Genomic DNA, 19,307 nt, shown 5'->3' with positions numbered 1-19,307 from the left:
ACAGACTGTGAGGGAGACCGGAGAGAGCCTTTCTCAAATTTGAGTGTGCATCCGAATCCCCCGAAGGCCTTGTTAAAACTGGGTACAAGCCCTACCTGATCCCGCATGTCTGGGACGGGGCCTGAGAATCTGCATTTCCAGTTAGTTTCCAGGTGATGCTGCGGCTGCTCTGGGGACCGCACTTTGAGAACCCTTGGTATCGTGGTTCGAAACACACATCTGGAATCAGAAAACCCTAGTTCCTAACTTCTTTGAGCCTGAATTTCCTCACCTGTGCCTGCCTCTGGGCTTGCTGTAGGGATGAAGGGACACGGCCTAGGAGGTGTTGAGGGAGTGTGCCAGCCATCAGCTCTCAGCAGGAGCCTGGCTTCGAGACCCAGCCCTGCCCCCCTGACCACACCGCTCAGCAGCCTTGGGAGAAGATGGACTTAGCCAACTGGCCGCCTCTCCTGAGTGTGGCAGCTGGGAGCAGTTCTCACGCCTAGAGGCTCAGAGGGGCTCAAGGGCCCTGCAGTCTGGGCTGGTCCCCATTTTCAGAGCCCAGTGTCAGCAGGCCCAGAAAAGGGCCAGACCCCCAGGGTCCCCGCTGTTAGAGGGAGGAGGGATCGTGTGTCCTCTGGGAAGGCGCACCCCTTCTGTGGATTCGCTTCTGCTCTCAGGGGTGAGGAAGGGGGTGGCACCTTAAATGCAATGTCATCTCTAGGGTCAAATCAGATCCTCCGATGTCTTCCCACCGGGAGCCTCTATCTACCCACCCAGTGGAGGGGATCTAAGAACTTGGGGCTCCAGGCAGGAGTGTCTCTTCCTAGAAAACGTGAACGCAGCTTAGTGAATTCCTGGCGGGCTCCTCGTGTGAGCCGGGGGCAGCCTGTCACCCTATCCCTGGGGGCTCAGAGCTACTGAAGACAGGGGTGCCCAGCCAGCCCTGGGAGGTCAAGGGGGTGGCTGGGGGTGGGAGCTGGGAGGAGAGGCCTGGGGAGAGGGGGCTGAGGGTGTGGGCTGGGCGGTACCATCTCCACCCTGACTGCCACCCTCTCTCCAGCCCCAGAACAGCCTGCCTGACATCGTCATCTGGATGCTGCAGGGTGACAAGCGGGTGGCGTACCAGCGGGTGCCCACCCACGAGGTTCTCTTCTCCCGACGGGGCACCAGCTACTGTGGCAAGAATTGTGGAAAGCTGCAGACGATGTTTCTGAAAGTGGGTTGTTTCTCCTTAAGTCATGGTCATACTTTGTCACCCCCAGGGTGGTCCGCACCCCTTCTGTTTCCCCTCCTGTTCTCTGTCAGACTCCGAGTTTTTAGACTCTGCTCTTGGAAGGGACCGAGGGCTTGCGTAAAAAGACTTCCCTTCTCCCCTCTCCCCACAAAGTCCCTGGACCCCATGCACCTGGTCTGGAAAGGGAGCAGGTGAGAATTGGAACCAGGGGTGCTGGGAATGAAGGAGGGGCTGACTCCCGAGGCTGTGCTCCCCTCCAGCCAGCTCCCTGGTGGGGGGCCTCAGCCCTCAGCTCCCACCGCCAGCCTTTGGGAGCCCGGGCACAGACTTGCCTCCCCCCTCCCACCTCCCGAGGGTTTGGCTTCAGGTGGAGTCACACGTGGGTTCAGGTTCCTCCCTGGGGGAAGGCTGGTGTCTGGGCACCGGCTGTGCCTATGGCTCTGCTCCATCAGAGATCTGGGAGCAGGTAATCCTGTCCCTCCAGTCACCCCGCCCCACCTCTCCTGCCCTTTGTCCTCCTGCCATCTTCTTCTCTCAGCCTTGGTGGGTGGGTAACAGGGAAGTGAGCAGGTGCCTGGAGGCCCCCGTCCTCCTCTCTGGGTTCATGTGGGGACACAGAGCCCGGGCTGCTTGGTCGGGACAGAATTCGGGGAAATCTGAGCTGTGGCTGTTGCGGCCCAGGAGAGCGTCCCGTGGGGAGGGCCGTCCCTCACCATGCATGGCTGACTCCAGATGGCTCCGCCGGCATCGTAAACTGCCTGGCCTTCAACCCTCTCTCCCCACGTGTCTCTTCCCATCCGCACCAGGACCTCCTTCCATCTCACCTCTTCCACGAAGTCGCTGTGGACTAACCTTAGCCTCGAACCTCTGAGTGGCTATTGGTCGACCCATTCGTACACTGATCAGTCATTCTTGCTGCCCCCTGAGGTGGGCAGAGGAGACAGGTTTCAAAGGCCCAGAGCGTGTGGACAGGTTGCAGGGCTGGCTGGAATCCTGTGTGGTCTTGGGCAGATTGTCTAACCTCTCTGAATGCTGTTTTCCCACCTATAAAACAAAGATCAGGCTGCCCTGATCACAATTTTGAGGATGGAATTAGGTAACACAGGTCAAGGGTCTGACTGGAACTAGGTGATCAATGAATATCAGTTTTTTTCTCCTCTTCTCCCTTTTTCCTTCTGGGGAGAGGAGGCTCTACCAGCACCATGACTGGAGGCCAGCGCAGGGCCAGGGATGATCAGATATCTGCGTTTGGGTCATTGGTGCTTCAGAGGAGAGCCGGCTTTGCCTAGAAAGAGGGCGGGGGTGTCAGGCAGCGGGCTGCCCCTCCCACCTCGGGGCATGTTCCTCGTGAGATCCTAACCTCCTAGCATCCTGCTTTCCTCCCTCCCAAGCCAGCTCCTTGCCTGGTAGGGCAGATGGGAAAGGAAGTCAAGGAGCGGCCACATCTGAATGGGGTTAACTAGGGAGGGCTGTCAGGCTGCAGTGGAGGTGGGGCTGCAGGAGTGGGCCTGGTGGATGCCGGTGAACGGAATCGGTCTCTGACCTCTTGGCCCTGCAGCCTCGGGGAAATGCAAACTGAAAAATTTCCCTGATCCCAAGCAAGGAAAAAAAAAAGATATAGGATTGTTTCTCGAAGTCTTCCCCACTGAGTTTATGAGCCCCGCCAGTAGCTCCTGAGCAAGCTCTACAAAAATGTTGGCAGCAAGCGGAGACCAAGAAAACATTGGTGTTTCTTAACTTAAACCAAAGTTGGAAAAAATGAGCACCAGCAGAGAGGGAGAGGAGCCCCAAACTAGACATTTCTTTATTTGCTGTTGCTATTTTGGGTCCAGCAGGCTGGCCCTGTCTGGGGGAGGGCAGGGGAGAGACTGGGGGCGGAGGGAGAAGGGGGGTGGGGTCAGGCATTCCTGCCATCTCCCTGGGGCTGGTGGTTTGGAGGGGAAAAGGCTGCTAACCACCCCAAGGGAGAGGACACTGAAGCGAGCAGCCATGGGGAGGTTTCTGGGGGGTGACACTTGGGGTCAGGGGCTCCTCCAGGCTTCACCGAGGATGAACCAAAGGCAGAGAGGCTGGATGAAGGGTGAGACTGGTAATGCCTTGCCACGACACCCCTTCCTGACCCTCTTACCCGGCCTGGGCTCTCCCTCCGGGGATCCAGGCCTCCTCTACCAGTTAGAGAGCCCTTACCTCAGCCTCCCTTTCCTCCTCTGAACCCACCAAGACTTTCTCGTCTCATTCAGCTCCACGTCCCAGAGGAGACCCTCCTCTAAGCTCACACACATGAAGCCTGGGTAGTTAATGTATTACTTCCTCTAAGGAACCGTGTGTTATTCTAAAAGTGAGGCATTTCTGCTCTTCAGGCCGTATCTGACCCTTGATTTCAGTCAAAGGGTGAAGCAGTTGCGGAGAATAAATTTTTTATGTTGGGTTGTTGTGGTTATTCCATTTTGGCAGAACTTCTGAAAGTTTCAGGATAAAAAGCAGTTGAAGACCAGTGAATAGTGGTTAACAGGCTGATAAGCACTTAAAAGGGTAGGGATATCAGATGATACACTAACATCCAGCCAACCCCCCCCCCCCAAAAAAAACAAACTGAAAACGAAGGGAGAGGCTTTAACCTCCTCCCCTTTCAGACCTTTCTATCTCTCTTTTTTTTAATTAATTTATGCCTTGGGTCTTCGTTGCTGCACGCAGGCTTTCTCTAGTTGCTGTGAGCGGGGGCTACTCTTCACGGCGGTACGCGGGCTTCTCATTGCGGTGGCTTCTCTTGTTGCGGAGCACAGGCTCTAGGTGCACAGGCTTCAGTAATTGTGGCTCGTGGACTCTAGAGCGCAGGCTCGGTAGTTCTGGTGCATGGGCTTAGTTGCTCCGCGGCATGTGGGATCTTCCTGGACCAGGGTTTGAACCCGTGTCCCCTGCGTTGGCAGGCGGATTCTTAACCACTGTGCCACCAGGGAAGCCCAGACCTTTCTATCTCTTATAAAGACATGTTCTACAACTGCACCATTAAATATGGTAGCCGTATATGGTTATTTAAATTTAAATTAATTAAATAAAACTAAAAATTTAGTTTCTCAGTCACACCAGCTACATTTTAAGGGCTCAACTGCCACATGGGGCTAGTGCATTGGACTGTGCAGATATAAACCACTTCCACTGTAGCAGAAAGTTCCATTGGACAGTGCTATTCTAGACGAGAACAGAAATGAGGATGTGGTGGGAGAGGGGAGAATGGGGGCTCCTGGTCTAGACACGGCTCGTCTCTGCAGAGAGCATCTAGATGGGGAGGATGCAGTCTTCTCCTTTGATGGGAAGGAATCTTGGCCGGTGGGGGCGTTTCTTAGTCATACACCCCTCTTCCATGAAATTCTAATAAGTCCTCCAACAGAGCACATACCTGATGGGGTGTCAGGCTGGTATGCTCAGGCCTGGAGGCTCCCCCAAGTCGAGACATACTGACCCTGAAGGGGACTGTGGGTTTCTCTCCTTCTCTGCTACCCAGTATCCAATGGAGGGGGTGCCCGGAGCCCGGATGCCAGTGCAGATTCGGGTCAGGCTCTGGTTCGGGCTCTCTGTGGATGAAAAGGAGTTCAACCAGTTTGCTGAGGGCAAGCTCTCCGTCTTTGCTGAAACCGTGAGTGCCTGACCGCCTGCCCACCCTACCCCCGGCCCCAAAGCTACCGCAGCCCCACTCACTTCTCTGTTGCTCACTCTCCAGTATGAGAACCAGACCAAGCTGGCTCTGGTCGGGAACTGGGGCACAACGGGCCTCACCTACCCCAAATTTTCTGATGTCACGGGCAAGATCAAGCTACCCAAGGAGAGCTTCCGCCCCTCAGCTGGCTGGACCTGGGCTGGAGACTGGTTCGTGTGTCCAGAGAAGACGTGAGTCGTGGACAGGGAGGGCTTGGGGACCCCGTCTGCCCCAGCCATTTCTCTGAAAGGGCCTCGGCTCTATTCATCCCTCTGTCTACGGCCGCTGCCCCTGCGCTGGTCATAGCGACTTCCATTTGAACTCTCCCGGGACTGGGGGATCACGAGGCAGCATTCTTTTCTGCAAGGGCTCTAATGATTGGAAAGTCCTTTATGATTAAACCGAAGCTGGCCTCCAGTGGGCTTTGCGTCCACTGGTTACGGCCTTTTCCTCCAAGATACTACAGAAAACCCGCTCCCTTCTCTGCGTGTTAATCCCTCCTTCAGTGCCCCTCAGAACAACCTCGTTCATCCTTCTCCATCTCATCGCCATCTCCACCTCCTTCTCCTCTCTCTCTTTTCCAGTTCGGTTGATATTCAACAACTGTTTGTTTGGTTTTTCTTTTTACTTTTGAAAAATTGAAGAGTAACATATATTGTAGTCATGTACTCAAATCTTAAGTATATAGCTCGATAACATTTTACATTTCTACAACTATCTATTGAGCTTCAACTACCCACCGGGTTTTCGACGTCTTCAATTGGCTTCCTTTTCTCTTTCTTTATCTTGGTGGTGACTTCCTCTTCTGTCTGCAAGTGTCTCCCTGGGTCTCCCCTTGACTCGCTGCCCCTCCTCTCTCTCCCCTCATCTCTCTTGTTGTTGGTTGGGGTGAGGCTGACACAGGAAGTTTGGCCCAGGCTCTGGGGTGCTCTGCTGGGGGTTGTGGACGGCCTGGGGGTCTCTTCGGCAGAGGCTCTGACCCGCCCCCGCCCACAGCCTGCTTCATGACACCGACGCGGGCCACCTGAGCTTCGTGGAGGAAGTGTTTGAGAACCAGACCCGGCTCCCCGGAGGCCAGTGGATCTATATGAGCGACAACTACACGGATGTGGTAAGGGGGTGCTCTGGGGGCAGGTGGCCTCTGCTTTCCTGGAGGCCTGGACATTGGGGCCCAAGAGGGGCCTGTGACTGAAAGAAGAGGAATGTTCTCCCCTGCTCCCACGTCCCCAGCGTCAATGCCCTGGTCTCCAGAGGGACAGTGTGTGAGATCTGGCAAGGGTAGGACACTGAGCCCGAGTCACACCTGGGGCTTTAGAATATATGTTGTCAGGTGGCATCTTCTCATCTTCCCTGATCACGTCTGTCTCTTCTCACGCTTGCCTGGCCTGTGTTACCCCAGAACGGGGAGAAGGTGCTTCCCAAGGATGACATCGAGTGCCCGCTGGGCTGGAAGTGGGAAGATGAAGAGTGGTCCACGGACCTCAATCGGGCCGTTGACGAACAAGGTGGGCAGCACGTGGAGCCCAGTGAGCACCCGGCAGACTCGTGAGGCATGCTGGAAGGGGGCACAGTTGAGTGCAGGCCCCTTGGGCCTGGGGTTCTGGCCTTCACTGGGCTACTTCATCTGGGGGACTTCCTGGGTGAGCCCTCACTGTAAATTACAAATTGGGAGTCAGTGGCCACTTGAAAGTCTGTGAATACCCCAAATGGAGAGATGGGGAATGGCCAGGCAGTGAGTGATGGGCACCTCTCCCCCAGGCTGGGAGTACAGCATCACCATCCCCCCGGACCGGAAGCCGAGGCACTGGGTCCCTGCTGAGAAGATGTACTACACACACCGTCGGCGGCGCTGGGTCCGCCTGCGCAGGAGGGACCTCAGCCAGATGGAGGCGCTGAAGAGGGTGAGCCCGGTCGGCGGGGGGAGGGTGGGGCATGGGGAGGGGTGAGGCCCCGGGGAGGGGAGGCCAGCTGGGCACAGGTGCACACCTCTGTGCAGGGGACATGTCCAAGACACACGGGCTCACTCGAGATGCTCGCAGATCGTACCCAGCACTCACACAGATGCACACGGACAGAAAACATCCAAATGCCCATGACCAAGCAAGGGGATGCACTTGGAATTCACGCACAGACCTGGAAGGTGCGAAGGCGTATCTAGAGTGTGTCTGTGGCTAGGTGTCCGAGGGGCAGAGTCTGAGACAGGGACTCGGCTGCATGCAGTTTACTGAGGCAGTACTCTCAGAAGTGCCAGGAGCAAGGATGTGGTCTCCGGCAAAGTCAGCTTTGGCTTGAGCTGTGGTTCGGGAAGGGGCTCAGCCTGGAGCACTACAGAATCCTCCTCACCAGGCAAGGGGGGTGGGCTTAGTACGGTCTTAGCCGTCAGTCACTGGCTGGGGGTTGCTGGGGGCGTGCTGGAGGGAGCCTGTTCCCTCCAGCACGGCCAGTTCCCTGGAGAAGGGGGACGCTGGTCAAGGGGCTTGGGTGGGCTTGGTCAGCATTTACCAGGGGGCATGTACACAGTGTGAGCACACATGCCCACGGCCGTGCCCAGATACTCTTGGGACACAGACAGGTGCAGAGTGAGCTTGTGTGGGCACACGAGTGCCTGTACCTACCTGCTCCTGGGGTCACACAGATGCCCGTGTCGTGCACAGCCTCAGGGCCTGCCTCCCTGGAACCCTCTTGGCCTGCGTCCTTCCTTCCCAAGCGCACGTTGGAATTTTGGCTCGAGAACTAGGCCTCCCCCAGTCCGGGAATAGCCTTTGGCATGACCCGAGTCCCTTCCTCTCTCTCTGGTCACAGTGACTGTAGAGAGGAAGGTCACTGGGTCCCAGGAGAGGCAAGGCTTTTGGGCAGCAGGCTGTTCCTGGTGGCATGAACCAGACTCCACTCTCCCTGTGAGGGCACCCAGGGGACAGAGGCAAAGCCTTGCCAGGCGGTGTGCCTTGCCTGCTCCCTCACCACCAGCATCGTTCCTGGAGAGGGACGCAACTGGCCTCCGGGACTGGCACTGTCACCGAGCTCATGGCCTGGGCCTGACCTGAGGGTCATCTCAGGTCACGAGGTGGATGGGAAGGGGCTTCCGGGGCTCCCCAAGGCTGGGAAAGGACCCCTTGAGAAGAAGTGCGGGGGTCTCTCCACACTGACGTAGGCCTAGCCTCATGGAGAAACAGCCTGGGGCTGGGAAATGGGCTCTTCATTTTGCCTCTGAATTGCAGACCCGTTTCCACTTTTGTAAGTTGGGATATGAAGAAGAAAAAGGAAATGACAAGAAAACCCTGGATTCGTGAAATCCACCCAGAACCCAAATAAGCAAACAAGCCGAAAGCCCAGTGTTTTCATCACTGCTCAGCCTACCTTCCTTTCTTGGCTCCTCGGACCTCCCCACAGCCTAGGGAGCCTCTTCTCCTCCTCATTTCCTGACCCGGGGCTCAGAGCCCCCTCCTCCGGGCGGCCCTCCCAGGTTTTCCCACCTGGAGGGTGATGGTGTGTGGTGTGTGTGGGGGAATCGTGGCGGGCAGGGAGGGCACAGCTGGAGCCCAAGCCAGGACTCCCCGCCAACCTGCCAAGTGGCCTCTGAGTCTGCCCTGTTCTCCCACGCAGCACAGGCAGGCGGAGGCGGAGGGCGAGGGCTGGGAGTACGCCTCGCTCTTTGGCTGGAAGTTCCACCTGGAGTACCGCAAGACAGACGCCTTTCGCCGCCGCCGCTGGCGCCGCCGCATGGAGCCACTGGAGAAGACGGGGCCTGCAGCTGTGTTTGCCCTCGAGGGGGCCCTGGTACGTGACAGTGGTCATCTTGGGTTGGTGGGGTGCAGCGTGGTCTCCCAGGGCTGTTCAGGGCTGACGCAGGAGAGGTGCAGAGGACCCCGGGACGGGACTTTGGCTTCAGTCCTCTGAGGTTGCGTGTGGGGAAAGTGAACACCAGTCTGGGTGTCCTCCTAAAAGAAAATAGCTCATTTCTTGGCACCAGAAGACCCACGGCTTTTTTGGTAATTGAGAAGGGACCAGGGGAGAGGGCCCCAGCCTTTTGATGGTCTGACCTGTGACGGGGGCCAAGGGACCTGGCTCTTCCTGAAGAGGCTGGCTGGCCTGGGGTTGGGTCTGGGAAGCTTTGGCCTGGTCCAAGGGAGTAGCCTGAGAGGTCTAGTGACCCTGGATGTCCTTGGTTGGACATGAGTCCTCCTGAGAGGAGGCTATCTTGTGCGCATCCTCGGGAATTTTGGGGAGAGATGTGCCTCTGAGACCAAACCCCAGGCTGGCTGTGCTGCCTCAGAGGGTACTTCCCAGAGCCAGTGCAATGGGTGTCAGGTCAAGGTTATCCAGGGTCAGGATGACGTGTTCCGCAAAAGAGATGAGCAGACCCTTCCTGGACAGTCTGAGTGGGACATTCAGGGCCAGGAGATAGCCTGTCCCCCACTCTGTTGGTTTGGAGACTCCATCCAAGCATTGGGCGTGAGATGCCTAGGAGGAGACACCTTCTCTGAAATCCAGGTAGGACTGCCTGTCCCCTGAGGGGGCTTTGGGCTGTGACACAGGGGAGCAGGTCCCACCAGCTTCACTGGCTGATGGAATCTGAGTGTGTCCACGTGAGCCAGCTGTGTGTGTGCGCGTGTGCGTGCGTGCGTGCGCGCGCGTCCGTATGAGCATTTCGTCTGGGTGCGGAGCAGTGTGTCTTAGCCCTCAGCCAGGGAGTACAGTGGGGCAGGCCCCTGACCCGATGGGATGGCTACAGAGAAGGGAGTTGAGCCTGGCAGCGGCTCCGAGGGGTGGTGGGCAGAGCCTGGAGGTTCCATCACTCCCAGGGGTGCCAGTGTGGGAGAGGAAACCCTCCGGGGCCCAGATGATGTCAGAGGCTCTGGAGGGAGCCCCTCCTGGGTCTTGGGGGCCAAGTGGTCAGGAGGCTGGAAGGAGACGGCAGAGCTCTGGGCTCTCTGGGGCCCTGAGCTGGTGCTCAGGTGGGAGTTGGAACTGCCACCCAGGCTGGAGCAGCTGCAGTGGGGAGTCTCCTTGTCCTGTCAGAAGGGGCCTAGCTTGGGCACAGGGCAGTGCCTGGGGGAGGTTGTGTGGTTCCAGCTGAGGAGTGGGGAATAAAGACCTCAGCAGGCCGCAGAGGCAGGGCCAGGTCTGAGGGTGCTTGCCCTCTAAGGAGCCAGGACTCGTTTTCATCCGACGGAAACACAACCAAAGTGGGCTGAAGAGAGAAAAAGAGCTTAAGAGCTCAGATTGCTGGGAATCTGATTCACCGAGGTGAATCAGGCATTAGGCCTGGCAGGAGCTAGGGGCTCACACAGTGTCCCCGACTCGCTCCTCTGTCTTGGCCCCGTTCTCACACTGGCTCTTTCCATGTCGTTGGCAAAGTTGGTACCTGTGACAGAGGCTGACGCCACCTTTACAGCTAGCACAGCCCGGCGGGCATCCTCTGCTTCCTCACAGCTGGAGACCCCAGAGCGGAGAGTGCGCTTTCTCAGTAGTGCCAGGACTGCCTCGTGTGCGATTGACTGGCTCTGCTTGGCCCTGTGCCCACACCAGCCCCCGAGCCTGAGGGCGAGGAATGGAATGTTCTGAATGACCGTCCTGGGTCACGCCCCTTTTCTGTGGTTGACAGCCCCACAGGCTGGGGAGAAGAGCATCTGAAAAGGAAAAAACCCCAAACGGTGGTGGACTCAGAGCTATAGATGACGACCACAGGACTCTTCTCTCTCTCTTTTTTTTTTTTTTGCGGTACGCGGGCCTCTCACTCTTGTGGCTTCTCCCGTTGTGGAGCACAGGACACGCAGGCTCAGCGGCCATGGCTCACGGGCCCAGCCACTCCGCGGCATGTGGGATCTTCCCGGACCGGGGCACGAACCCGTGTCCCCTGCATCGGCAGGCGGACTCTCTACCACTGCGCCACCAGGGAAGCCCAGGACTCTTCTCTTGAATGAGCAGTAGGAGCAAGTGTGGGTTGCTGAGTGGAGGAGGAGTGCTCTGGTCAGAGCTGGGTTTTAGGGCCATTAATCAAGTAGCCGTGGAGGATGGCTGGGGCCGGAGAGCCTCCCATCAGGAGACCATCAGGAGGCTTGGTTAGAGATCTGGGAAGACGTGACCATCTGGGGTGGGGGCCAAGGGACCGAAGCGGAGGGAGGTGGAGTAGCAGGGCTTGGGGAGGGAAGGGTCCAGTAGGCATCAGACGCTCTGCTGGGTGGACGGTAGGGCCGCTGCCATCGCCAGGCCACGGGGCGGGGTGGGCCTGGGGCTGCGATGAGTTCACGGTTGGCACTGGCAAGTGTGACGCACATGGTGAAGTGCTGTATGAGGAAGATGGACCTGGAGGCTGCCTGCCAGGCGGCCCAGGGCAGGGAGGCTGGGGGCGTGGGAGCTGAGCATCAGCTGTGAGGCGAGGGGGCTGAGAGGAGAGAGGGCGCAAGGCCGGAGGTGCCCAGAGACCTGTGGATGGAAGCGTGGATGGCTCTGGGGCTGGTGAGGATCTAGGGGAAGAAGACGAGCAAGGCTGGCGGACTCACTGCCAAGCTTTCATGGCTCAGTGACTGGGAGAATGAAGAGGGCCATTTCCCAGAACACAGAAACCAGGCCGTTTATCCTTTACGTGGGAGAGAAATGTCATGAGGGAGCATTGAAATCAAACGTCCAGTGGGAAAGTGAATGATTGTGATGCAGTTGGGACTCGCCTGTGAAATGTGGAAGAAACCGAAGTAGTGAAGCCCAGAGTCCTGAGGGAACTTTGCTGACATAGGGAGCCAGAGGCAGACAGTGGTTAGAACGGCTGGATCCACAAACCTGGAGTTGGACACAGTCTTTAGGTGTGACCAGCACTTGGACAGGACCACAGGCCCATTGGACAGAAACTGTCTGGACCACTCTACTTGAGCAAATGAGCCCCCATCAGCACGCGTGCTCACACACACACACACACACACACACACACACACACACGCACACACATGCATGCACACACACACTCTCCCCTTCCATGGTCACCTTTACATGCTTCCTGCCAGGACCGAGGATGGCCTGGGTTCCCATCCCTAAGTCTGCTGTCCTTCATCCAGGGATGTACTGGTGCTCCAGCTAAGGCACTGGGGCTAGAGTCCACCCTGCATCATTGGGGCAGATGGTTGGGTTTTCTGGGTGCTAGGACCAATCTATTGTTCTGGGTACTGACCTTTGCCCACTGGTCACTGATGCCTGCCGATTCACTTGGCGGGAGTGTGGTGGGGTGGGTGAGGCTTCTGAATGGCGCTGGTTTGGTTTGAATTCTGCTTCCTCTGCTTCAGCTGTGGATAGGTCACTTGTCCCTTTAGTGACTCTGTTACTTACGAATGTCACTACATGTATGGGTCCTCGTAAGGATTAAGGACATAACCCAAGTACAGAGGTGCTTCTCAGTTTTAATGGACATAAGACCCATCTGAGGATCTTGTTAAAACGTATGCTCTTGATCTGCTGTCTGGGTGGGGCCCGAGAGTCTCCATTTCTAACAGCCCACGCTGCTGGTCCAAGGACCATCTTTGAGTAACAAGGATGTCGGGTGCACAGTGCATCCCGAAGATGAGGGAGGCAGTCACATCGACCACTACCGGGTGCCTCTCTGAGGGAGGCAGGGTGTCTATTCCTGACTGGAGGTGTGTCACCAGGGCCCTAGAGAGCGAGGCAGGGGCAGGTGACATGTTCTCCCTGCTCCTTGTGGGGAGAAAGCGATCTTTTCTTCCAAGCATCCTCCACCTGATAGTGGAGGCCTGGCTCATGGGAAACCCCTGTCCGATTAGGAAGAGGGATATTCACGTGTGAATGCAAATAAACCCAACAGAAGCTGCATCTCCGAAGTGCTGGAGGGCAGACTAAGGGTAATTCCAGAGTGACAGCCCCCAATGAGGGTGGCTTCTTGGAGGAGGGCCTGGGGAGGCAGAGCTTGGAGGAGTCCAGGACTGTGGGTGGTAGCCAGGTGGGCTTTCTGGTAATCTGACAGTTCTGTATGTCTGGGTGCAAGGGCCAGGCCTGTGGCGCCCCCTTGCCTCCTACTGCCCGTCCCCTGGCCCATGCGTCCACCAGCAAGCTGGGCCTCACTTGCCAGCTCCCCTCCTGAAGACGTCTCACTGCAAGGCAGGCCCAGTCTGCTCATTAGCACGGGCAGCCTTTCCCTGAAACCTTCTGCCGGGGCCAAGCCTGGCTCCCTCTGCGGAGCGGGAGGCCCTGGCTCTGTCTGCTAATCGTCTGCTGTCTCCATCCCGAGCATTATTTTATTTTCGTATTATTCTTTTTCCAGCTAATATCCTGGCATTCCCAAAGACACCGGGTTTCATAATCTTCCTGGCGTTCCCAGGGAGCTGGGAAGTGGAGCACAAAGCTGCTATTATAGCGTGTTCCATCCAGCCTCCCTCTCCTGCCCCACACCCCTCGCTGCCGCCGCCACCGCCACCGCCGGCGTCCACCCAGTCACCCCCTCCTGACGCCACCAGACTCTCTGAGAACGCTGGTGACGGCTGCCGGGGATGAGCTCACAGAATCCATCCTGTGGCCCTTGCCCTGGGCCTGCCCTCCATGTGCGAGGATTTTTCCAGAGCCCTGTCTTTGCGCTTGGCCCGGCGTGTCTGGAAGGGTTTTCTGAGATGCCTGAGCCTGGGCAGGGAGAAGAGGAGATGGAGACGCGGCCGCGTGTGCTCCTAGTCTTGGAGATTTTTAGAGCTGGAAGGAACTTTCATGTTCGAAAGCACTCTCCACCTGGCTTTGGTGCTACTTGAAATTGGATGCAGAGTTGTGGGTGTGCATGTGTGATCTGTGTGTGCACGTGTGTCTGACGTGTGAGCACGTGTGTGATGTGTGTATGGATGTATATGGCGTGTGCACATGTGTGATATGCGTGTGTGTGCCGTGTGCATGTGTGTGTCTGTGGTGGGTAAATTCTGATGTAAAGTCCATGGTTTTCTCCAATTCTCAAGAAAATCTAGGATCCAAAGAGGGTAAGAATTACAAAAATCTGTTTTACCTTGTGCCGAAGACCAGGCTGAGAGCTGTACGTGCATTGTCTCATTTCATCCTCACAGGGACCCCGGAAGGCTGGATTCTATGATTATACCCATTTTACAGTTGGGGAGACTGAGGTTCCCGAACTGCACTGTCTAATATGAAAGCCACTAGCCAGGTGTGGCTATTTAAATTTACATTTAAAGTGGTTAAAATAAGAAAATTCCGTTCCCCAGTCACACCGGCCACATTCGGAGAGCTCGACAGCCACGCCTGGCTAGTGGCTACCATATTGGGCAGTGCAGAATAGTCCCATCACGACAGAAAGTTCTCTTGGACAGTGCTGCTCTAGAACAACTCTGAGCCCCTAATGTAGCCCCAGAAGAAACTGAGGCCTGAGAAGGAGTTTGCCCAGAGGCACGGCATGAGTCAGTTCTAGAACCAAGGCCAGAAGAGCGGGCTCTTCTGCTCTCTCTCCCCAGATTCATCTCCCCACTTGCTATGAGGGCATAAAGTCCTTCCCCCATAGAAGGCCCTTGAGTGGGGTCCCAGGGAGCATCATGGGCGCTGGCTGGAGCCCTCAGCTGGGTGCATCCCCCTCCTCGTCTTGTAGCCAGGCAGCTTGGCCTCCCTGGAGCAGCGGGGCAGCTAGAGAGGAGTTGGCACCACTGCACCCAGCCAGGAAGCCTCCAATCGGTTGGCAGGGGCCTGAGTCCTGACCTGAAGTACCAAGGACCCACAGAGACAGGCACCCCCAGCCCCTGTCAGGGGGCAGGGAAGGGTAGCTGGGAGTCGGGAGTGCTGGGAAGGGGGTCAGGGAGAAGCCGGGGCCAGAGAGGAGGAATTTGGGAATTTGAACTGGCTGAAAAGGAGGTCAGATGTGGGTGGGGAGGGGAGGGGCCGTCTCTGGACCTGGATGAAATCCTGCTGTGTGCGGGGGCACCTAGGCATGCTTCCTAGAGTGGCTGCTTTGAGCAAGGGCAGCACCTGGGTGGTGAAAGGGCTTTGCCTTATTGAGTAATCAAGACCCCTGGCTGGGTCTGTGGGCCATTGGAAGGCGGCTCTGTGTCTCTTGAATGTCCTAATCAAGCACCTGTTCCACACCTGGCATTGTGCTACGGGGCAGGTTGAGGGCCACCGGAGGATTACACGGAAGGACCATTTGAGTAAATCCTCTAACTGTGTGGACTCTGGGTCTATCTCACTCAAGATTTGGATGCCGAAGCCTGCGTGCGTCCACTGAAACTTGTGTGTCTGCGTACCTGAGACACAATGCCAGCACACAGGTAAGCATGGACTGTGTGTGTTACTGCTGGGTGGGTGTGACGGCTGCACCCCCTGTGTGTCATTATACACGCATGAGGGTGTGTCCACAGTGGCTAAGGTGACCTTATAATTTATTGTCTGGTCTGGACACTATTAAAAATCATGTTGGAAAATAGGCATAAGCTAGGCAAACGAGGACATACAGTCGTCCTGATGACGGAGGCACTCTGGCATGGCCTAAAACCTGCCTGAGCGTCCTCTGCAGACTTCAGAGACCTGGAAAGCCTAGAGGGACACACAGGCACATGCAAACACAGACACTCGTGCCAGCCCACACGTGGCATTGTGGATTCTCCAGGTTTCCTAATTCCACTCCCAGGCTCCCCAGGGGCTGGCCGGTAGCTCTGCAAGGAGTTTCGCAGCTGCTCTCAAGCCCTGGCTCCAGCTGTAAATTAAATGGGGTTGCACACTCGCCTGCTATTTCACTTAAGGTTGCAATCAGCCCTGATTAGGAAGGGAGGGCTGTGCGTTCCCAAGTTTTCTCTTTTACAGGGTTCTCCTCTGGCCTGGCCTGTGGGCCTGTGTGGGGTTTCCCTGGAAGCGGAGGCCAGAGCAGTCAGGGCAGTGACATGGGTGTGGGCTCCCCAGGGCCCTGACTTGGCACTTAGTCCTGTCCTGCCTCAGATCCCTGCTCAGGTGCTGAGTTCCGATGGGGAAGCAGGAGCTGGGAAGAGCCCTGCGGGGGTCCTGGGAGATCCCGGGCTCTACCAGCGAATTTCCCATGCACCCTGAAGGAAAACATGAATCTCTGGGTCCCAGTTTTCTCACTTATCAGATGGAGGTGATAACAACACAGCAAAAATAACCCCCTCCCCTTACAGAGCAGGGCTTGGCAAACGATGGCCCACTGGCCAAGTCTGGCCCTCTGCCTTTTTGTGTAAACAGGGCTGCATCAGCACAGCCACGCTCATCCATACGGCTGCTGTCTGCTGCTACAGCAGCTGAGCAGTTGCAACAGCGCCTATATGGCTGGCAAAGGTGAAAGTATTTACTCTCAGGCCCTTTATGGATAAGGTTTGTCAGCTGTTCTAGAGCATATGCTGTGTGTCAGGCAGTGCCCTCTGCGCTGTTCATGTATTATCTCATTTAGGCCTCCCAATAATCCTGAGGTAGATTTTATTAGTGCTCCCATTTTACAGAGAGACAAACTGAGGCACGGAGAAAGCAAGTAATAATTATTTTAGTGGTATTTCCTTGGTTGAAGGAAAAATCTTATGGATAATGGCTGGGTTGTACAGGTTTATAGCACTCTTCTCTCCATTGTCATTTGTCATTTGGGTATCCCAGCAGAGCTGATGGTGAAGAAGAGATCCTGGCAGATCACCCGCGGCCTGCCTGTGCTGGTCGACGTTTAACAACTGGCTCTCCGGAAAAAAATCCAGCTCTTCTTGTAGCATTTGCTCAAATGGTCTAGATATCCCTGCCATGGCCAATTGCAAGGTCTCAGTGTGAGATCACAGAATGTGGGGATAGGAGGAGATGAGCAGTAGCACACCATTATATAGTGTTTATACGGTACTTCCACCTCACAGATACTCTAGATGTAGATCACCTTGGGAGCAAGATAACAGTAAAAGGTAGTGGAAGAATTTGGAAGTGACGCTTTTGAATATTTATCACCTTTGTTTTAGAAATGATTTCTGAAGTTACAAATTTATCTGATTTAATTTTTACAAGTGACTGTGTTTAACGAACGGCTTGCAAATGGCTGGAAATTTAATGATCTCTCATGAGCCCTGAGAGCCAGCTCCAGCACCTGCTGCTCTCTGGGGTCCTCTGATCTTGTTTACATAAAGAAGGAGATTGGGGCTCCCCGTAGTGGCGCCTTTCCTGTCAGCTCTGTCACCTGTGCTCTTTGGATCCATCAGACACAGGACGTGAGTCCTTCCTGTGAGGTGAGGAGGGTAGCTGGCCCCTGAAACCCATACGCTTGACTCCGCTGGGGCAGGGCGTGCCCTGGTGGCCCCTGGAGCCACCTCCGAGGCTCCGTTTTTTCCTGACCGCCGTGAGTGTGGCTTCTGTGTTTCTGTCCCCCTCTTACTCAGCCCTGGGGAGCCCCGCTGCTCAGCCTGTGTCTTTTTGCTGCATCCTCCTCTGCTCTGGCCCCTTCTGTCTCCTCCGTGCCTCTGCTTTATAGATCCTGAACCAGACCTCTGGACCCCGTGTGGGAGTGCCAGAGGGAGGAGGCATGTGTGTGACAGCCTGTGTGCAGAAAGAATCTGAGAAATGCCAGGGGTCTGCTGCTCGGTCTTGGATCCACTTTAGGTGGGTCGAGGCGTCCCCTTCACAGACTCCTTGTTTTCCCAGAACCTGCCCACCTTCTCCCTATGTGGCGGCCAGGGTCCCGGGATGTCAGCCCTCAGCAGAAAAGGTGGGCTTGGCCACTGGCTCAGGGGACCCCTGGGGAGCCCAGGCATCTGGGAAGGAGAGTTCCTCACCCTCCTGAGCTCGGGCATCTCCAGGGAGCCGTGGCTGCCAGCGGGGCAACAGCGGGTTGGAGGCCCCCCAGTCCCCTTGGGCGAGCAGTAGGGTCCCTCCCACAGCTAGCCACAAGACCAAGTGCGTGGCCACAGACTGCGTGGCTGCCAGCCCCAGCCTGGGAGTCACATCGGCATGAGCTATGGAGGTAGGAATGTGACTGTGGGAAACTCAATGCCCCGAGCCTGGCCTGGGGCTGGGGAAGAGTGTGAGTGCGGAGTGGGGGTGAAGGGTGGGTGGGTGGAAACCAGACCGTTAGCTACCCCTGCAGCCTGGTTCTGCTCAGGGCTCCAAGTGAGAGCAGAAGGAAGCCAGCCCCGCTGCTCCCGGCCTCGCCCTGCCCCAGCCTTGCCCCTCTAGCCAAGCCTTCCCTAAGCTCTGGGTGGGGGGCAGGCCTCCAGCGTGTCACTGCTGCCCCTGTTCCAGCACCCCTCTTATTCCCCTCGTCCGGGAAACCTTCCTGAATGGGACCTTCCGAGGGCCCACCCTGTTCCATTCCACCCCACAAATGGCCCCATCCTGGGGTGTAAGTGAGCCCACATCACTCTCTCTTTCTCTGGTGGCATCTGACCCTGAGCCCCATGAGGGTGGGAGGTTGCTGTCTGATGCACACTTTCCTGTCCCTTTCCCTGGGACCTTAGGCCTGAGTGCTGTGCACATGCCTTAGGGCGGGGATGCTGGTGATTCATTTCATGCGATAAATCTTCACCGAATGCCTACTAAGTGCCAGACACTGGGGTCAGGTGCAGGGGATAAAGGAACGTGCATGCCTTACCTATACACATGGAAAGATGGATGCAGGAGAGATGCTAGGGGAGGCTGGGTAGGGGCTGCTGATAAAGGCAGGGCAGTCAAGGAAGTGTCCAAGCCTCAGTGGTGACTGAGTTGAGGGAAGAGCTCAAGTTAGCTTGTCTGGAGGGCATTCCAGGTGGTGCGGACAGCCAGTGCAAAGGTCCTGTGGCAGAGGGATGGTGATGAATTCCAAACTTAAAGCCAGAGGGCAGGGATGAAGGCGGGGGAAGGTATTGTTCAGCATGAAACTGGTGAGATGAAAGAGTGAAACTGGCACCACTGAATGCTGATTACGTGCAGGGACCTGTCAAGGGCTGTGGGTCCGTTTCATTTAATTTCCACCTGTGGTTCTCAGCTGGGGACAATTTCTATCCCCCACCCCATCCCGCAAGGGACATTTGACAATGTCTGGAGATATTTTTGGTGGTCACAGCAGAGGGAGGGGGGCAGCTCTGGACATCTAATGGCTAGAGGCCAGGGATACTGCTAAACAATGCACAGGGCAGCTCCCACAGCAGAGTTATGTAGCCCCAAATGTCAGTAGTGCCAAGGCTGAACCCCCCTGCATTTGCCTCAGTAGCCCATTGGGGTGAGTGTTACCACGATGGCCGCTTTACAGTGAGGAATCTGAGTTTCAGGCTTCCCTGAGGCGCCCCCAGCTACCCTCCTCCGACCCATACTGTGAGCTCCAGGCACCTGCCCCCCACCCCGTTTCCTGGTGCCTGACACAGAGCCCGATTCCCTGGGGACTGGCAGCCTGATGTTCTCTGTGTCGGAGCTTCAGGGTCTGTAAGATGAATGAGTCGCTCTGATCGTCTGCTCTGTGCACGTGCTGTGCAA

At 56.6% G+C, this 19,307-nt stretch overlaps 1 protein-coding gene across 28 annotated transcripts in view; it reads left to right on the top strand.

Moving 5' to 3' along the window:
* The window catches only part of DYSF (dysferlin), a 222,195-nt gene that overhangs the window by 103,884 nt on the left and 99,004 nt on the right, over positions 1–19,307 (top strand). For all 28 annotated transcript variants that reach the window (XM_073791260.1, XM_033838318.2, XM_033838329.2 and 25 more), the window contains 7 exons: positions 1,043–1,198; positions 4,719–4,850; positions 4,935–5,101; positions 5,907–6,021; positions 6,310–6,415; positions 6,669–6,811; positions 8,514–8,687. In XM_073791260.1, the coding sequence (XP_073647361.1) occupies positions 1,043–1,198; positions 4,719–4,850; positions 4,935–5,101; positions 5,907–6,021; positions 6,310–6,415; positions 6,669–6,811; positions 8,514–8,687 (993 nt within the window). The remainder of the gene's footprint in view (positions 1–1,042; positions 1,199–4,718; positions 4,851–4,934; positions 5,102–5,906; positions 6,022–6,309; positions 6,416–6,668; positions 6,812–8,513; positions 8,688–19,307) is intronic.

Source organism: Tursiops truncatus, chromosome 14 (genome assembly GCF_011762595.2).
Source record: "Tursiops truncatus isolate mTurTru1 chromosome 14, mTurTru1.mat.Y, whole genome shotgun sequence".
In the NCBI taxonomy this organism is placed as follows: Eukaryota; Metazoa; Chordata; class Mammalia; order Artiodactyla; family Delphinidae; genus Tursiops; species Tursiops truncatus.
The sequence above is the reverse complement of the archived record's forward strand: the minus strand, read 5'-3'. Positions and strand labels throughout refer to the sequence as shown.